The sequence below is a fragment of the Herpailurus yagouaroundi genome, unplaced genomic scaffold (assembly GCF_014898765.1).
Source record: "Herpailurus yagouaroundi ecotype Mexico unplaced genomic scaffold, PumYag 142, whole genome shotgun sequence".
Classification (NCBI taxonomy): Eukaryota; Metazoa; Chordata; class Mammalia; order Carnivora; family Felidae; genus Herpailurus; species Herpailurus yagouaroundi.
In genome coordinates, this window is record NW_024412397.1 from 4,951,685 (window position 1) to 4,967,419 (window position 15,735).

The following is a 15,735-nucleotide window of genomic DNA, read 5'->3' on the forward strand; positions in this document are numbered from 1 at the left end:
TATGTACCTTCCCCTTAAACGTGTGGAAGGACTACCCTAGAAAAAATAGTGTATTTTCAGATCAACTGGACTGATAGAAAATTGGTCCGATGGTACGGAAAGTAGAACCAGGTCTTGTGAAAACAGCGGTCTGAATCTTTATGCACGTCGATGGGAAAAGCTATTTTCAAACGTTATTGAATTAACGAGCAGGGAGCTTTTAAAGAGTCTGAGTGCACACTTTATCCTGTTTTTTTTAAATTTTTTTTTTTTAACGTTTTATTTATTTTTGAGACAGAGAGAGACAGAGCATGAATGGGGGAGGGGCAGAGAGAGAGGGAGACACAGAATCGGAAGCAGGCTCCAGAATCGGTAGCAGCCCCGACGCGGGGCTCGAACCCACGGACCGCGAGATCGTGACCTGAGCTGAAGTCAGACGCTTAACCGACTGAGCCACCCAGGCGCCCCTATCCTGTTTTTAATCAAGTTTCTTGTCACCAGTACCGGGGACAATACTCGCAGCAAATGTAGACTGTGAGGGTTCTTGTGGACGTGAAAGAAATAGAGACTCTGTGGCTCAAAAGACTTAGGAAAGCTTTTACTAAACTCATCACACTCACCAACTCTGGACTCGGGAGGGAAATGGTCCTACAGATTTGAAAGTTTTCCTCCTCTGTCACCTTCCAGCACAGCTCTTCTTCCTGTCACTCGTGCGGCCACTACAGCCAGTGAAACGGAGGGGAAACTTCTGATCCTCAGCACGTTCGGAGACCTCTCCTTTCATAGTCCACTGATCTATGTCTACGTTCAACTACGTGAAATTACTTTAATTTCATGTGCATCAGGGGTTTGGAAAACAGAGGTATCTGGAAACAGCCGAGAAAAGAGAGAAGCTGGGTGTTTGCCATGAGATTTGTGTTCCATACCTAACAAGAAAAAGGGGGAAATACTAAAGATTCTCTCACCCCAAGAGCATGGTGCCTATTCTATTTGATAGAGTCTAATGACATATTTTTGTCGTTATTAATTATTCCTTTGTAGCGTTGCTGTCTGTGCAGCTTTCCATTGTTACTACTCGGTGGCGAATGTTTTTGAGATTGTAGGGTCTTCCTTCCTCTTTACCCGAGATTTATCTCTGCGCCCCGAGAGTTGCTCCCCAATGTCCAGATGTCTGGTCCATTTATTCATGTTACCACGTCGGCCTCTCAGATGGCGCTCTAGGGCCTATCTTACTCGATTTCCGCTCATCCAGTTATGTGTTTAGCGAGCCTGTGTTGCTGTTCTAGCTGTAGGCAGTTTTAATCCAATTTAACCCCCTTACCTCTTTTTCCTGTTTGCCATAGGAAGACCATGCAGTCAGACCAATTGGTCAGTCAATCTCTCTTCCCAACATTCTTTACTCTCCCTGCCTTTTCTGTGTTCTATTTATGGGCCAAAAAATGAATTCTAATCATAGCTGAAAAATGAGAAATGTTATTAGTAGTGCCATTAATCATGCCATAGGAGACATGACCTTTATTCCCAAAGACTGCAGGTTATTTTAGGAAATATCTAACATGCAAAAACAATCCACTATAATTAAATCTTCAGGTATATGTGCAGCAGGGTTAGAAAAGGAAGAGATTAGTGTAGGCTGAAAGGTGCTATAACCCATAGGGGTGAATGGTGAAGTTTTGAGGGACTAAATCCCTCAAAGGAAGAAGATCTGAGGACACAGATTTGGTTGGCATCCCCAGAGTTACCGGTTGGGTAGGCAAAGCATAGCTAGTTGCAATAAGCAGAGGAAGGTTGATACAGCTGCTGATTGTTGACCTTTGTTGAGTGTGGTTTTTTGGTAACTTTTTATTTTGATGTAATTTCCAAGCTAGAAAAAATTACAAGACTACTACAGGTACTTACTTAGGGCTGATTTTGTTTCCCAATATATGGTCTTTTCAGAGGATGAGATGTTCTGAATATATCTGTGAAGTCCATCCGGTCCAGTGTGTCATTCAAAGCCGTTGTTTCCTTGTTGATATTTTGAGTAGATGATCTGTCCATTGCTGTGAGTGGGGTGTTGAAGTCTCCTACTATTATGGTATTACTATCGATGAGTTTCTTTATGTTTGTGATTAATTGATTTATATATTTGGGTGCTGTCACATTTGGCGCATAAATGTTTACTATTGTTAGGTCTTCTTGGTGGATAGACCCCTTAATTACGATATAGCATCCCTCTTCATCTCTTGATACAGTGTTTATTTTAAAGTCTAGATTGTCTGATATAAGTATGGCCATTCTGGCTTTCTTTTGTTGACCATTAGCATGATAGATGGTTCTCCATCCCCTTACTTTCAATCTGAAGGTGTCTTTAGGTCTAAAGTGGGTCTCGTAAACACCATATAGATGGATCTTGTTTTCTTATCCATTCTGTTACCCTATGTCTTTTGATTGCAGCATTGAGTCCATTGATGTTTACAGTGAGTACTGCAAGATAGGAATTTATTGCCGTTATGATGCTTGTAGAGTTGGAGTTTCTGGTGGTGTTCTCTGGTCCTTTCTAATCTTTGTTGCTTTATTAATTAATTAATTAATTAATTTATGTTTTCATCTTTTCTCCCCTCAGAGAGTCCCCCTTAAAATTTCTTGCAGGGCTGGTTTAGTGGTCACAAACTCCTTTAATTTTTGTTTGCCTGGGAAACTTTTTATCTCTCCTTCTATTTTGAATGACAGCCTTCCTGGATAAAGAATTCTTGGCTGCATTTTTTTCTGATTCAGCACACTGAATATATCCTGCCACTCCTTTCTGGTCTGCCAAGTTTCTGTGGATAGGTCTGCTGCAAACTTGATCTGTCTTCCCTTGTAGGTTAAGGACTTTTTTCCCTTGATGCTTTCATGATTCTCTCCTTGCCTGAATATTTTGTGATTTTGACTATGATATGCCTTGTTGATGCTTGGTTTTTGTTGAATCTAATGGGGGTCCTGTGTGCTTCCTGGATTTTGATATCTGTGTCTTTCCCCAGGTTAGGGAAGTTTTCCACTATGATTTGCTCACCTAACCCTTCTACCCCTATTTCTCTCTCTTCCTCTTCTGGGACCCCTATGATTCTGATGTTATTCTTTTTTAATGGGTCACTGATTTCTCTAATTCTTAAATTGTGCTCTTTGCCTTAATCTCCCTCTTTTTTTCTGCTTCATCATTCTCTATAAGTTTGTCCTCTACATCGCTGATTCTCTGTTCTGCCTCCTCCATCCTTGCCACTGCGGCATCCATCCATGATTGCAGCTCATTTATAGCATTTTTAATTTAATTCTGGCTATTTTTTGCTTCTTTTATCTCTGCAGAAAGGGATTCTAATCTATTTTTGACTCCAGCTAGTATTCTTGTTATCGTGACTCTAAATTCTGGTTCAGACATCTTGCTTATATCTGTGTTGGTTAAATCCATGGCTGTCGTTTCTTCGTGCTCTTTCTTTTGGGTTGAATTCCTTCGTTTTGTCATTTTGAAGGGAGAAAAGGAATTAATGAGGTAGAAAAATTAAAATTAAAAAATTAAAATTAAAAAAATATTAGAATTAAAGAATTAAACACACACACACACACAAATTGAATAAATGATGCTAGATCCTAGGTGTGTTTTGGTCTGGGTGTTGAAAGTGGTTTGACAGATTAGAGAAAAAGGGGGGGGGAGAAGAAAAAAAAGGGAAATTGAGAATTTGAAAAAATGAATACACTGAAGTAGACTAAAATGAGATGATAGAGGTAAAATAGAATTTGAAAAAATATACACAGAAGTAAATAGAAAAAATTTAAAGAAAAATATTTTTATTAAAAATTAAAAATAAAAATGAATCTTTTCTATGTTCAAGAAATAGAAAAGAAATGAAAAAGAGAAAAAAGAATAAAAAAGGAAAGAAGGAAATAGTTTGAAAATTTGAAGAAGTGAATACACTGTAGTAGACTGAAATAAAATGATGAAAGTAAAATAGAATTTGAGAAAATTTACACAAAAACAAAAAATATAGTAAAAAAGTTAATGAAAAATATTCTTAATAGAAATTGAAGGTAAAAATGAAGTTTTTCTCTTTCTGCATTAAAGAAAAAGAAAGGAAATGGAAAAGAAAAAAAGAAAAAGAAAAAAGGAGATCGTTTGAAAATTTGAAAAGGTGAATACATGGAAGTAGACTAAAATAAAATGATGGAAGTAAAATAGAATTTGAAAAAGTTTACACAAAAGTAAAAAATATAGTAATTAAAGAAAATATTTTTAATAAAAATTGAAAATAAAAATGAATTTTTTCTTTTTCTGTTTTCAAGAAGAAGTGTAAAAGAGAAAAAAAAAGGAAAGTAAGAAAATTGAAAAGATGAACCTACTAACAGATTGAAGTAGGACTGAAATTGCTTCGTTTTCCCCTAGAGGTCGGTCCATGTAGCTCTTTATAGTCCATAGATGAAGCCGTTGGTGAGGTTTGTGTTCTTGAAGAGCGAAGTTGGCCCAGTTGGGCGGGGCTCGGTGTAACGGCTCCGCTCTCCCCTAGATGGCACTGCCAGCCTCCTGGGGTGGATTCTTGCCGTGCTCGTAGGTGCGCGTGCGTGGGCATGCGAGGGAGCGGTGAAAAATGGCGCCGGCCAGCCACCCAGTCCGTTCTCCCGGATCAGCAGTCGCGCACCAGTCCTCCGTCTTCAGCTCTCATCCACTCCCCGCTTTTCCACTCTCCGTGACCAGGCCCCAGGCAGTACCTCTCTCCTGAGGTTTGTCTCAGATGCAGCTGTTTTCCCCGGCCCCTTGCTTCCAAAGGACCGAGGCTTTGACCCGTACCGCCCCTCTGCGGGAGGGTCTCTCCGAGCAGTGGCCGGATGAGCAATGGCCGAATGTCGGCTGCACCCAGGAACGCCCACTGGACCCTGCTGCTGCTGCCGGTGCCCCGAGACTGTGGTCAGGTGCCAGCCCGCCCCAGAAAAAAGTTCATGAGATGGTGTAGCAGCAGCGTTTCAGGGATTATGGAAAATCACAACACACGCCTGGCACCAGGCTTCACCCTCCACGACCTTGTTCCAGCACCAGAGAATGTGGCCATCTTCTGGGGTCTGCCGGGTCCAGGTGGCTTCAGCAGTCTCTATCAAATGCCCTTTCAGCCCTGGAACCGCTTTTCCCCATGTGGCCCGAAAACCTCCCGGACCCCACTCTGTTCCTGGGGATTCGCCCTTCCCACCAGAGCACCGCCAGGTAGGGAGCTGCAGAGTTGCAGCCTTTGCGCTCCCCTTGTTTACAGTCTTAATGGAATTGAAACCCTCTCCTTTCTCCATTTTTAGTTTAGTCCCTGCAGCTGTTTCCAATTTTCTACTTTATCTCCAGCTGCTTTTGGGGAGGGGTGCTTTGCCTGTATTCTCCCCTTCCCCCCTCCCATCTCCTGTCTCCGCTTGCAAAAGCACCTCCCTTCCTGCGCCTTCTTGCTCCCCAAGTTCACTTCTCTGCACCGCGTACCTGCTGAATTCTGTGGTTCAGGTTGTGCAGATTGTTGTGTTAGTCCTCCAGTCAGTTTTCTAAGTGTGTAGGATGGTTTAGTGTTGGTCTGGCTGTGTTCCATGGACGCGAGACACACAGAAAATTTCCATGTTCTGCCATCTTGGCTCCTCCTCTCCAGGGAGAGTTTATGTTTTAAAAATTGCCAGACATTTTTCTATGTATAAGAAAATTTTATGTATGAGAAATTACCAAATATTTTTTACAGTGTTTGTACCATTTTATACCCCCTCCCCCCCAGCAGCGTACAGTATGGTTATATGGTTGTTCCATATCCCACCAACATTTGATGTTATTAGTCTTTTAAATTTTTGTCATTCCAGCCTGTGGGAGTAGGATCAGGACTTTGTGGCTTTGATTTGCGTCTCCCTGATGGCCAGTAGTGGTGAGCACCTTTTCGTGTGCCTCTTGGCCATTTTCATATCTTTTTGAAGTGTGTGTTAGTCCTTTTGCCTTTTTAAAAACAGTTAACCCTTCATTTGTGAATTACATGACTTTTTTGTGTTTTCTGAATGCCAGTCCCTTGGCGGATAAATGTTCTGCAAGTATCTTTTCACAGTCTGTGGCTGGCTTACTCATTGCCTTCAAGGTATCTTAACAATTTTGTTCATTAAGGTATAATTGACATATTACATGACTTTCTGGTGTACAATATAATGATTGGATATTCACACAGTCTGAAATGATCACTATCATAAGTCTAGTTACCATCTGTCACCATATAGAAAATTGTAGGATTTGGGGCGCCTGGGTGGCGCAGTCGGTTAAGCGTCCGACTTCAGCCAGGTCACGATCTCGCGGTCCGTGAGTTCGAGCCCCGCGTCGGGCTCTGGGCTGATGGCTCAGAGCCTGGAGCCTGTTTCCGATTCTGTGTCTCCCTCTCTCTCTGCCCCTGCCCCGTTCATGCTCTGTCTCTCTCTGTCCCAAAAAATAAATAAACGTTAAAAAAAAAAAAAAGAAAATTGTAGGACTTACTCTTCTGGCAACTTTCAAGTATGCTCTACCAATACTTGACTATAGTCCCCGTGCTGTACTCACTTATTTTATAACCATTAAGTTTGTGTCTCTTCACCTGCTTCACTCATTTCATCCACTCCTCCCCTCTGGCAGCAATCATTCTGTTCTCTGTATTTATTTCTTTTGTTTTTCAGATTACACATATAAGTGAAATCCACATATTTGTCTTTATGTGTCTGGCTTGTGTCACTTAGCATAATGTTCTTTGGGTCCATCCATGTCATTGCAAATAAAGGATTTCCTTCTTTTTTATGGCCGAATATTCCATTTCGTGTGTGTGTGTGTGTGTGTGTGTGTGTGTGTGTGTGTGTATTACAGATTTTTATCCATTCATCTGTTGATGGACACTTAGGTTGTTTTCATGCCTAGGCTGTTATAAATCATGCTTTAGTGAATAATGCAATGCTAAGATTTGTTTTTTGAGCTAGTGATTATATTTCCTTTGGACAAATATCCAGAAGTGGAATTTCTAGATTACATAGTAATTTTTTAAAAACAATTTTGAGGAACATCTATACTGTTTTCCATGGTGGAGAGGATAAATTAATGTAGCTAATTACCACCAACAGTGCACGAGCGTTCTCCTTTCTCCACCTCCTCACCAGTACTTGTTATTTCCTGTTTTTTTTTTTTTTTTTTTTTTAAATAATTATCATTCTGACAGGTGTGAGGAGATACCTCATAGTGGTTTTGATTTGATTCTCTGGTGATGAGTGATGTTGAGCATCTTTCCATGTGTCTGTTGGACATCTGGATGTCTTCTTTGGGAAAATGCCTACCCAGATTCTCTGCCCATTTTTAAATTGGATTTTCTTTTGACATTGAGTTTTATGAGTTCTTTATATATTTTGCATGTTAACCCCTTGTTGCCCATATTATTTGCAGATATTTTCTTCCATTCGGTAGGTTGTCTTTTCACTTTGTTGATGGTTTCCTATGCTGTGCGGAAGCTTTTTAGTTCTATGGAGTCCCATTTGTTTATGTTTGCTTTATTGCCTTTGCTTTTGGAGTCAGATCCCAAAATGTATCACCAAGACCTATGTCAAGGAGCTTATTATTTTTTTTCTAGGAGTTTTATGGTTTCTGGTATGGTTTCTTACATTCAAGTCTGAATCCATTTTGAGTTAATTTTGTATATGGTGTAAGATAAGGGATCCAGTTTTATTTTATTTTATTTTTTTGCGTGTGGCTATCCAGTTTTCCCAACTCCATTCATTGAAGAGACCATCCTTTCCCCATTGTATGTTCTTAACTCTTAATGATATGGTTTAATGACCAGAAGTTTCACATTTGGATGAAATCTAATTTATCAGGTTTTTAAAATTTTGTCTTTTTTTTTTTTTTTTTTTTTTTTGGTCTTAAAACCTTTTTCTACCCCAGGTTATAGAGGTATGCTTTCTTTCTTCAAGTTGTATTATGGTTTTAACTTTTATATTTAGGTCTGTTATCCAACCCTAATTAATTTTTGTGTAAAGTATAAGGTAAGGGATGAGGTTCATTCTGTTTTTCCATATTGATAAGAACTTATTTGCACCATTTGTGAAAAGATTTTCTCATTAAATTATCTTGATGTCTTTGTCAGAGGTCAACTTCCAGTAAGAGTATTGGTCTATTTTTGGACCCATCTGTTCTGTTCTGTGTCTTCATTGCTGTACATCTATAGTAAGTCTAGAAGTCAACTTTTTTTTTCTTCTTAAGATTGTGTGGCTATTTTAGGTCCTTAGTATTTCCATGTGAATTTTAGAAGCAGCTTGTTAATTTTTATTTTTTATTTTTCTATGTTTAATATTTATAAATAATTAATTAAAATGTCTCCTGGGTTTATGATTAGGATTGCATTGAACCTGTAGATCATTTGGGTGAATGGATGTCTCAATAATTATTGAGTCTTGCAATCCACGTGCATGGTACACATCTTTTGTCTCCTCTGCTGTAGGCTTGACTCTTTAGATAGAGTATTATTGTTGATATAGTGCATCTAAGGTGCTTAGCACATTTAGCCTGGGATATATAATAATCTACCCTTTAATGTTAATATATATTATTAGTTATATTAGTGTTCACAAAGCCTTATAAAGTACCTTCTGTGTGTGTTCTTATTTTACTCAGCTTAGAGCTTGACCATGGTTACACAGCTAATAAATGGCTGGGCAGGGTTTGGAATGAGGCCTTTATGACTCTAAAAGCCATGCCTGTAACTGAATGTCACTGGAAGCCAAGGGCAGTGAGCCTCGAATTTAATTTGTCTGCATTTTGGGGATGGTCTTATGTTTTGGTAGGTTAAAGTTGGAATTTCCAACAACAGAATTTATTCTGAATGATTTAAGCAACACAGGAACTCGTTAAGGGTACATTATCTCACAGAGAAGGAACCCCGGCCACTTATGGCCTTGTTATAGGACGGTTGGGGAGGGGAGGAGATACGTGAGCATTGGACTCCCAGCTGGAGGGATTACCACAAATTTGGAGGAGGAGCCATAAGTGATTCCCCAGCATATGTTGTCTGCTAATTTATAGGTTTTCCTCTACTGGCAGTGATACGAAAGCAAGATTTCGTGAGAATTTAAATCTATATTGTAAATTCTCAGCTAGTGTTTAAGCAAATAGGTGATTATGTTTCCCCCTTTTGTATATGTGTTAATCTGTTATAAGAAAGACTCTAGACACATAACAGCGTTTGAGTCGTGTCTCTGCACTTATGACTGGCATGACCTTGCCCGAGGTACTGTTAACCTGTGTGTAGTTCTCTCACCTGTGAATTCAGAACATACAATGCCTCGTTCATAGTAGTATCTTAAGGTGTCTTGAGCTACCGTGCATAAAGCGCTTAACATAATGCTTGATGTACAGTAAGAACTCAAAAATATTACCTATTTTATAGATACACGTTTTCGCATACATTCTGTGTGCGGATTGTTTAACTGTGGGGAGGGCCTAACCTTTTTCTCCTATAGATACAGGCACTTACAGAGTGCGTAGAAAGAGCCCCGACCTTTCAAGATACGGCAAATGTTAAAGTTGTTCTAAAGTGGGAGAATATTTGGTAATAAAATGCCAGCAGCCCTTGCTTCCACAGAGGTTTCATGTTTATTAGCTTAGACAATTGCCACTGAGCTGTTATGGGCTGCTGGACTTCGGAGTCCATTTTCTGCAGTGTCCTGAGGACAAGCCACATGGAAAATGAACTCGCGGTTTTCTGTATGGCGTCGTCTGGCTGCCAGGACACATGCCAGCTGGTCGGAGGTCTCTCTCGATTTTGCACGTGGCTGTGCAGTAATACAGAGCAGAGCAGAGCCGCATCTGGTCCATTCCGAATGTCATTACTGCGTCTCCTCTGAGGCCCCGCTTCTCGCAGCTCTCCCCCCTGCTTGCATGGAGCCCTGCCCAGGTGACAGCAGAGCGTTGCCCGGGAAGGGTCAGTGTCCTGTGGCATGCACTCCTGCACCTGGGGAGAAGGGGGGGGGAGCAACGCACGGTTCTTGCTAGTCGCTCAGTGGAGGAGGGGACTGGGGGGGGCTGTGGGCTGCCTCTAGACGTCCTTGCTGCAGAAGGGCTCCTGGCGCCCTGCTGCAGGACTGGGAGCTCTGCTCCGAGGGGATGTGTTGCCTGGAACGCATCACCGTGTCGCCCAGGGGGCCGCTGGCGAAGCAGCGCTCAAGCTCCACTCGGTGACCACATGGTCCAGGATGTCTAGGGCAGCGCTTGGGCTCCGCAGACAGCTTCCGTGGGCTTCCTTCTGTCTCCCGCAGTCACCCACCTTGGGCCAAAGAGCGTCCGCTCCCCTCTGTTCTTCCGTCTGCTCTGCCCCAGGACTCACCTCTTACCCCATGCAGGTGTCTCAGAAAGCTCGTGGCCTGCCACGGAGCGGCACGTTCGGCAGTCACTTTCCGGGTGCGGGCAGTGACATGCCAAGCTGCTTGTCACGGGACACCCAGTGGTACAGGGAGTCCCGAGCACAGAGCACAGGGCCTGGGAGAGTGGGACATGGCAGCGAGGTCGTGCGGGGGGGCTCTTGACTGTGACCAGGCTGCTCTTAGCACCTCGCTGGTCACAGGGGCTGGGGGTCTGCCCTCCGGCTGCTGTGTGTGCAAGGATGCTCACCCACCAGGAAGCGTGTGCGCGCGGCTCTGAATCTCGTCCGTGCGCCCCAGCTCTCAAAACTCCTCAGTCCGGCCCATTGCTCTCCTTGACCCCCCACGTTCAGTGTCCTTTCTGGACCACGTTGGCATCTGCTATCCTAAGCTGCACAGTTCTCCTTTACCGTTTTTAGCACCGTAGGTATAATCAAATCAGAAGGACCCCTGCCTCCTTAGCAATCTCCCTCTTGGTGACAGGTGGACATCCAGGTGCACCCCAGGTGTCTCCCTGACTCACCTTTCAGCTCATGTCTCCAGCGTACGGGCCACTGGCCTCAGGCCACATGTCCGGACCTGGGCCTCAGCCCCATGAGGCCTTCTTTATGAAGCAGCCCTCCTGAAGAGTCCTGACTTGTCCTGCATGGGCATGTCATAATTGTCAAACTCTTAAATCTTTTCAGGGTACATTGAAGATGGATATGTGAAGATTGTTGTTATAAGTTTTAAAAACAACACAGAACACCTACCTCTTATTGGAAAAGTTGGCCTCTCTTGGAGAACTGATATTTTTGATGGCTGTATAAAGGTAATTTGTTGTTTAATTTTTTTAATGTAACCTGGTTTCTGTGTGATAAAAGAAGTCTGTTGATGTATATCTGTGATCCTGCTTTTAAAGTCCTAGTTTGACTGTTCTAATGTCTGAAGATATGTGCACTTTCTCTTGGGCACAGTCGATGCATTCAACAGGTGCCTGTTGCGTGCCTTCTGTTTTTCGTTGAGTGTGGGGAGGGGGGCAAGCTTGCAGCACATTCTTGTACCCTTGCCCCCCTGAAGCCCCTCTGTCTGTCTGTCTTGTGGAAAAAGAGTGGTGCTCTCGGTCGGACCAGGCAAGTAGCATTTATTCAACATCTTAAATGCTCATACACCACGTTAAAAGTCAGGATACAGATACTTCCGTGAATACCCTTCCTTGAACAGTGACATTAATTGGTGTCTCATCAGAAGTTAGCCACATGGACGGGAGAGTTTATTTAGTGGTTGGGGGTTGGCAGGGATGGAGGGAGTTGGCAGGAGGAGGAGGAGGCGGAGGAGGGTGAGAGCCCTTGTAACTTAGTTTTGTTCTCTTCTGTGATCTTGTGCCCATGGCCGCCCCTGGTTCTCCCTGTTCGCCATCGTTATTTTGTGGGTTGAATAGCATTCTCATATTCCAGGTGAGCCAGTGGGATCTGTCTCCAGTAACATGGCTTTTTTCTGCCGTACAAGTTAGAACAATTACTGATGATGACTGAGACCAAGCATTCAAAGCAGTTAATTATCAGGTGTGCCTGGTGGCTCAGTGGGTTAAGCTTCTGACTTCAGCTCAGGTCATGGTCTCCCGGTGGTGAGTTTGAGCCCCGCGTCGGGCTCTGTGCTGACCGCTCAGAGCCTGGAACCTGCTTCGGATACTGTGTCTCCCTCTCTCTCTGCCCCTCCCCCGTTCACACTCTGTCTCTTTCTTTGTCTCTCTCTCTCTCACTCTGTCTCTATGTATATTTATTTATTTTGAGAGAGAAAGAGAGCATGAGCATGGGAGAGGCAGAGAGAGAGAGGGAGAAAGAGAATCCCAACAGGCTCCGGCTGACAGCCCCATGTGGGGCTTGATTCCATGAACCCTGGGATCGTGACCTGAGCTGAAATCAAGAGTCAGACGCTCAACCCACTGAGCCACCCAGGCGCCCCTCTTTTTCTTTATTAGAGTCAGATTATGATCTCAAATACATTTTAGAGACGCCTGCAGTGGCTGATGTCAGTCGTGAGTCCCCACACGACAGCTGCTCGGTAACTGGCCGCCATACTGCTTTACAGACCGTTCTGACAGCCAGGGTGGGAGCCCTGCTTCAGTCTTCGGTCTGATTCAGTGACGCTCGGAACGGAACCTGTCCCGCTCTGCCTTCTGTCCGTTCCTCTCAGACGTGCCGGCTGATGGGGTGTCCTTTGCTAAGGCTTTTCTTCTGTCTGTTCCTTTACTTTAGCCTTTCATTGCCTTGGTGTTTTTAATGTTTATCTGAACCTCGCTTCTAAATCCATTTTAATTCAAGCTAGAGATTTGAGTATAACCGTGGTTGACGGGTGAGTCACAGGCTCATGTGTGGTGATGGCTGTGCCCCCCGCCCTGTCCCCCACAAGATGCGTTGGCCAGTTTGCAGACCGTGCTGCAGCGGCCTGGGTGATTGAGGGGGTCGGGCACCTTGGGAGAACCCGACACCCCGCATCTGACCTCAGCCTTTGACGCTGCAGAGTTTTTCGGCAAAGGGGGTGCAGGTGGGGAGAACGGACTTGCCCTGCAGGGAAGGTGGGTTCTGTCTACTGCTCGGATGTGTACATTCTAGAAGTTCATGTTGAGAGAGACAGATTTGGGAAAGGGTAATTGGAAACAGTTCTCTTGAGGAGAAAGGCAGAAGGTAGGTAGAGGAAGATTTGAGGGAGGTTATAAAACACTTCCCCCCTTCTCTCCCCCTCCCCCCCCCCCCCCCCCCCCAGGACAGAAGTGATTTGTTATGGAGAAGGAACCAAATGGGAAAGGAGCCCCGCTTCCTGGGACTGGATGGGGAGTCAAGTGCAGAGGAGAGGAGGAGGGGGCCTCTGTGTCTGTGAAGCAGGGTCTGGGTCTCATCCGCTGAGTCTGGGAAGGGGAGGACCGGCGGAGGCTGTCTGTCCATCTCGAGCTTCCCCCGTGTGACCCAGCTGTCTGCAGGGAGTGAACTGGTGCCAGACGAGGGAAGGAGTAGCGGGGGGGGGGGGGGCGTGTAAGGACCACCAACATCCCCGTGCTGCGTCACCACTCCCACCCCCATTTATTGCTCTGTTGTGCAGCGGCCTCGCGTGGTGGAGCTGATGAGGGCGAGCTGGCCCGCCGCCCTCGTGACCCCGTCCCCTGGTGCCCCTCGCCCCACCCGCTGCTCGTCCTTCACGCTCTCGTGTGCACTCTGCCTCCGCCTGCCGATCTCTCTTTTCTCGTCTCCCTCCCCTCCCGCTCCATCCTTCACGACATGGCTTCGTTTGTCCCTCCAGGCACATATCAATCAGACCTGGAAAGCAGGTCTAATTGGCCGTTTTTCCCTTACACTTATGAATGTTTGTGTTTATTTTGTAGAGTTGTTCTATAATGGACATAACTCTTTTGGATGAATATGGGAAACCGTTTTGGTGTTTCAGTTCTCCGGTTTGCATGAGGGCTTTGGGGCCCTCTGACGGTCCCAGCTTCTTGGGACAGGCTTCCTGTGTTGACTATGTGGACTCGGAAGGAAAAGTGCACGTGGAGCTGGTGTGGATCAAGGAGACCGAAGAGTACTTCATCGTCAGCCTGGTCCTGTACCTGAGGATAGCGAAAATAAACCGCTGGTTTGGGACGGCATACTGAGTGCTGGCAGCGGGTGGCAGATCAGGGTCGCTGTTTGTTTACCTTGGACTCATCGTTCTGTTCTTGGCGTTGGGAGTTAAAATAAAGTAGTAGCCTGTTTGATGCCTTTTTCTTTCACGTTAGAAGTTGTGATTCCTGGGTCATTTTCAAGCTAATGTGTAGAGGACTAAGTTAAAGTTTAAAAACGTCCCAATGAAAATTCATACAAAATAAGAAACAAGGTATCTGCTTCTCTTCTGCCATGCAACTTAAAAAGCAGGGAATTCTTCTGATGCATATGATTGTGTGGTCACTGTGTGTGATCACTGTATGTGTAGATCTGTGTGACACTGTGCATGTATATGTGTGTGTGTGATCACTCCGTGTGTGTGTATGTGCATGTGTGATCACTGTGCATATGTGTGATTACTGTGTATGCATGTGTGTGATCACTGCACGTGTGTATGTGTATGTATGATCACTCTGTGCATGTGTATATGTGCAAGTGTGTGATCACTCTGTGTGCATGTCTATGTGTGCATGTGTGATCACTGTGTGTGCGTGCTTATGTTGTATAGATAGGTTTTTTTTCCCCTTATTGGGTAGAACCTCAAATAAGAAAATGTATATAAATATGAACCTCATTAAACTTAGAAAGTGCTGTGTTCCTGGCATTCAGCAACCACGTTAGTATTTGATGAAACAAAGTAAAATACCTACTGCACAGGGGAAGATGTATCTGAAATCATCAGTACAAACTGTTGCTGCTTAAGAGCAAAGTGTGATACAAAACGCAGTAACGCCCCCCCCCTCCCACCCCCCACGTTAGTGGAGGGTCTAAGTTAGTAGTGAGCACATCCTATGCAGAGATGTCTTCAGAGAACTGACAGGTACTTGGGCTTTAAATAGAGGTAACACGTATCTAAGCATATGTAGCTTCTTTAGGGATTTGGCTCTAAATTAGTTTAAGATTGTATAGATTATTTTTGATCATGTTTTTATCACCCACTTAAGGTTCCTCCCAGCAGTGACTTTTGAAATGCTTTGTTAGTCCTGCTGGGGGGAGCTCCCCCTCCTGTCTGTTTTCTGTTTTTCTCCTCCTGAGCAATCTGATCAGCTCTTTTGAAGTACGCGCCTGTGTGCGTGTGCAATAAAAGATCCGGGACAGATATCAGGTTCTTGGGCAAAGAAATGCGACAGTACAAAAGACTCCCGTCCTGACTCCGTCCCTGCCTTCCCGACCTCGGGGGCCCTGGGAAGGGAGAAACCTGAAATCTGTGTCAGAGCTGAGAGCGAGGGATGGTGTCATTTCCTGGCACCACCAGCAGGGTGTGGAGCACCTGCCTCACCTGGGTGAGCGTTGGGGGGTTGGTGGAGGGGCAGTGGCTTGGACAGTGCGGAGGACCAGATGTCACGAGAGGCAGGTGGCAGAAGTCACGTGTCACCTGCAGGATGGAACTGGGAAACGGGCACAGAACGGTGTGTGGTGACTCGCGGAACTCACTGGGTTAAATGGTAGAGGGTCCGGGTGTCCTGGAAACCCAGGAAGCGAGGTGGAGCCAGAGGAAGGGCACTGTTCCCTTTACCCACAGTGGAACAGTATTGGGATGGGAAGGGAAGCCGGGTACTTCTGGGATGGCAGTGCTGCGGGGAAACTCCTAGGCTGGAGCATCTCGTTATAACTCTTGGCCATGTTGAATCGAATGTGTGCGCAGTGTCTGTCTTGCCGCCAGGCTGCTCGCCTCGTGAGCAGGACTGTGCTGTCTGGTTTGCAACTCTTA

At 44.7% G+C, this 15,735-nt stretch overlaps 1 protein-coding gene across 3 annotated transcripts in view; it reads left to right on the top strand.

The window, feature by feature from the left end:
* Positions 1-14,092, top strand: part of FBXO15 (F-box protein 15) — a 49,330-nt gene extending 35,238 nt beyond the window's left edge. For 2 of the 3 annotated variants that reach the window (XM_040478567.1, XM_040478568.1), the window contains exons 9-10: positions 11,037-11,161; positions 13,709-14,092. In XM_040478567.1, coding sequence (XP_040334501.1) covers positions 11,037-11,161; positions 13,709-13,975 — 392 coding nt within the window. In that variant the 3' untranslated portion in view covers positions 13,976-14,092. The remainder of the gene's footprint in view (positions 1-11,036; positions 11,162-13,708) is intronic. The other variant, XM_040478569.1, reaches the window with a different exon arrangement.
* Positions 14,093-15,735: the final 1,643 nt, after the last annotated feature.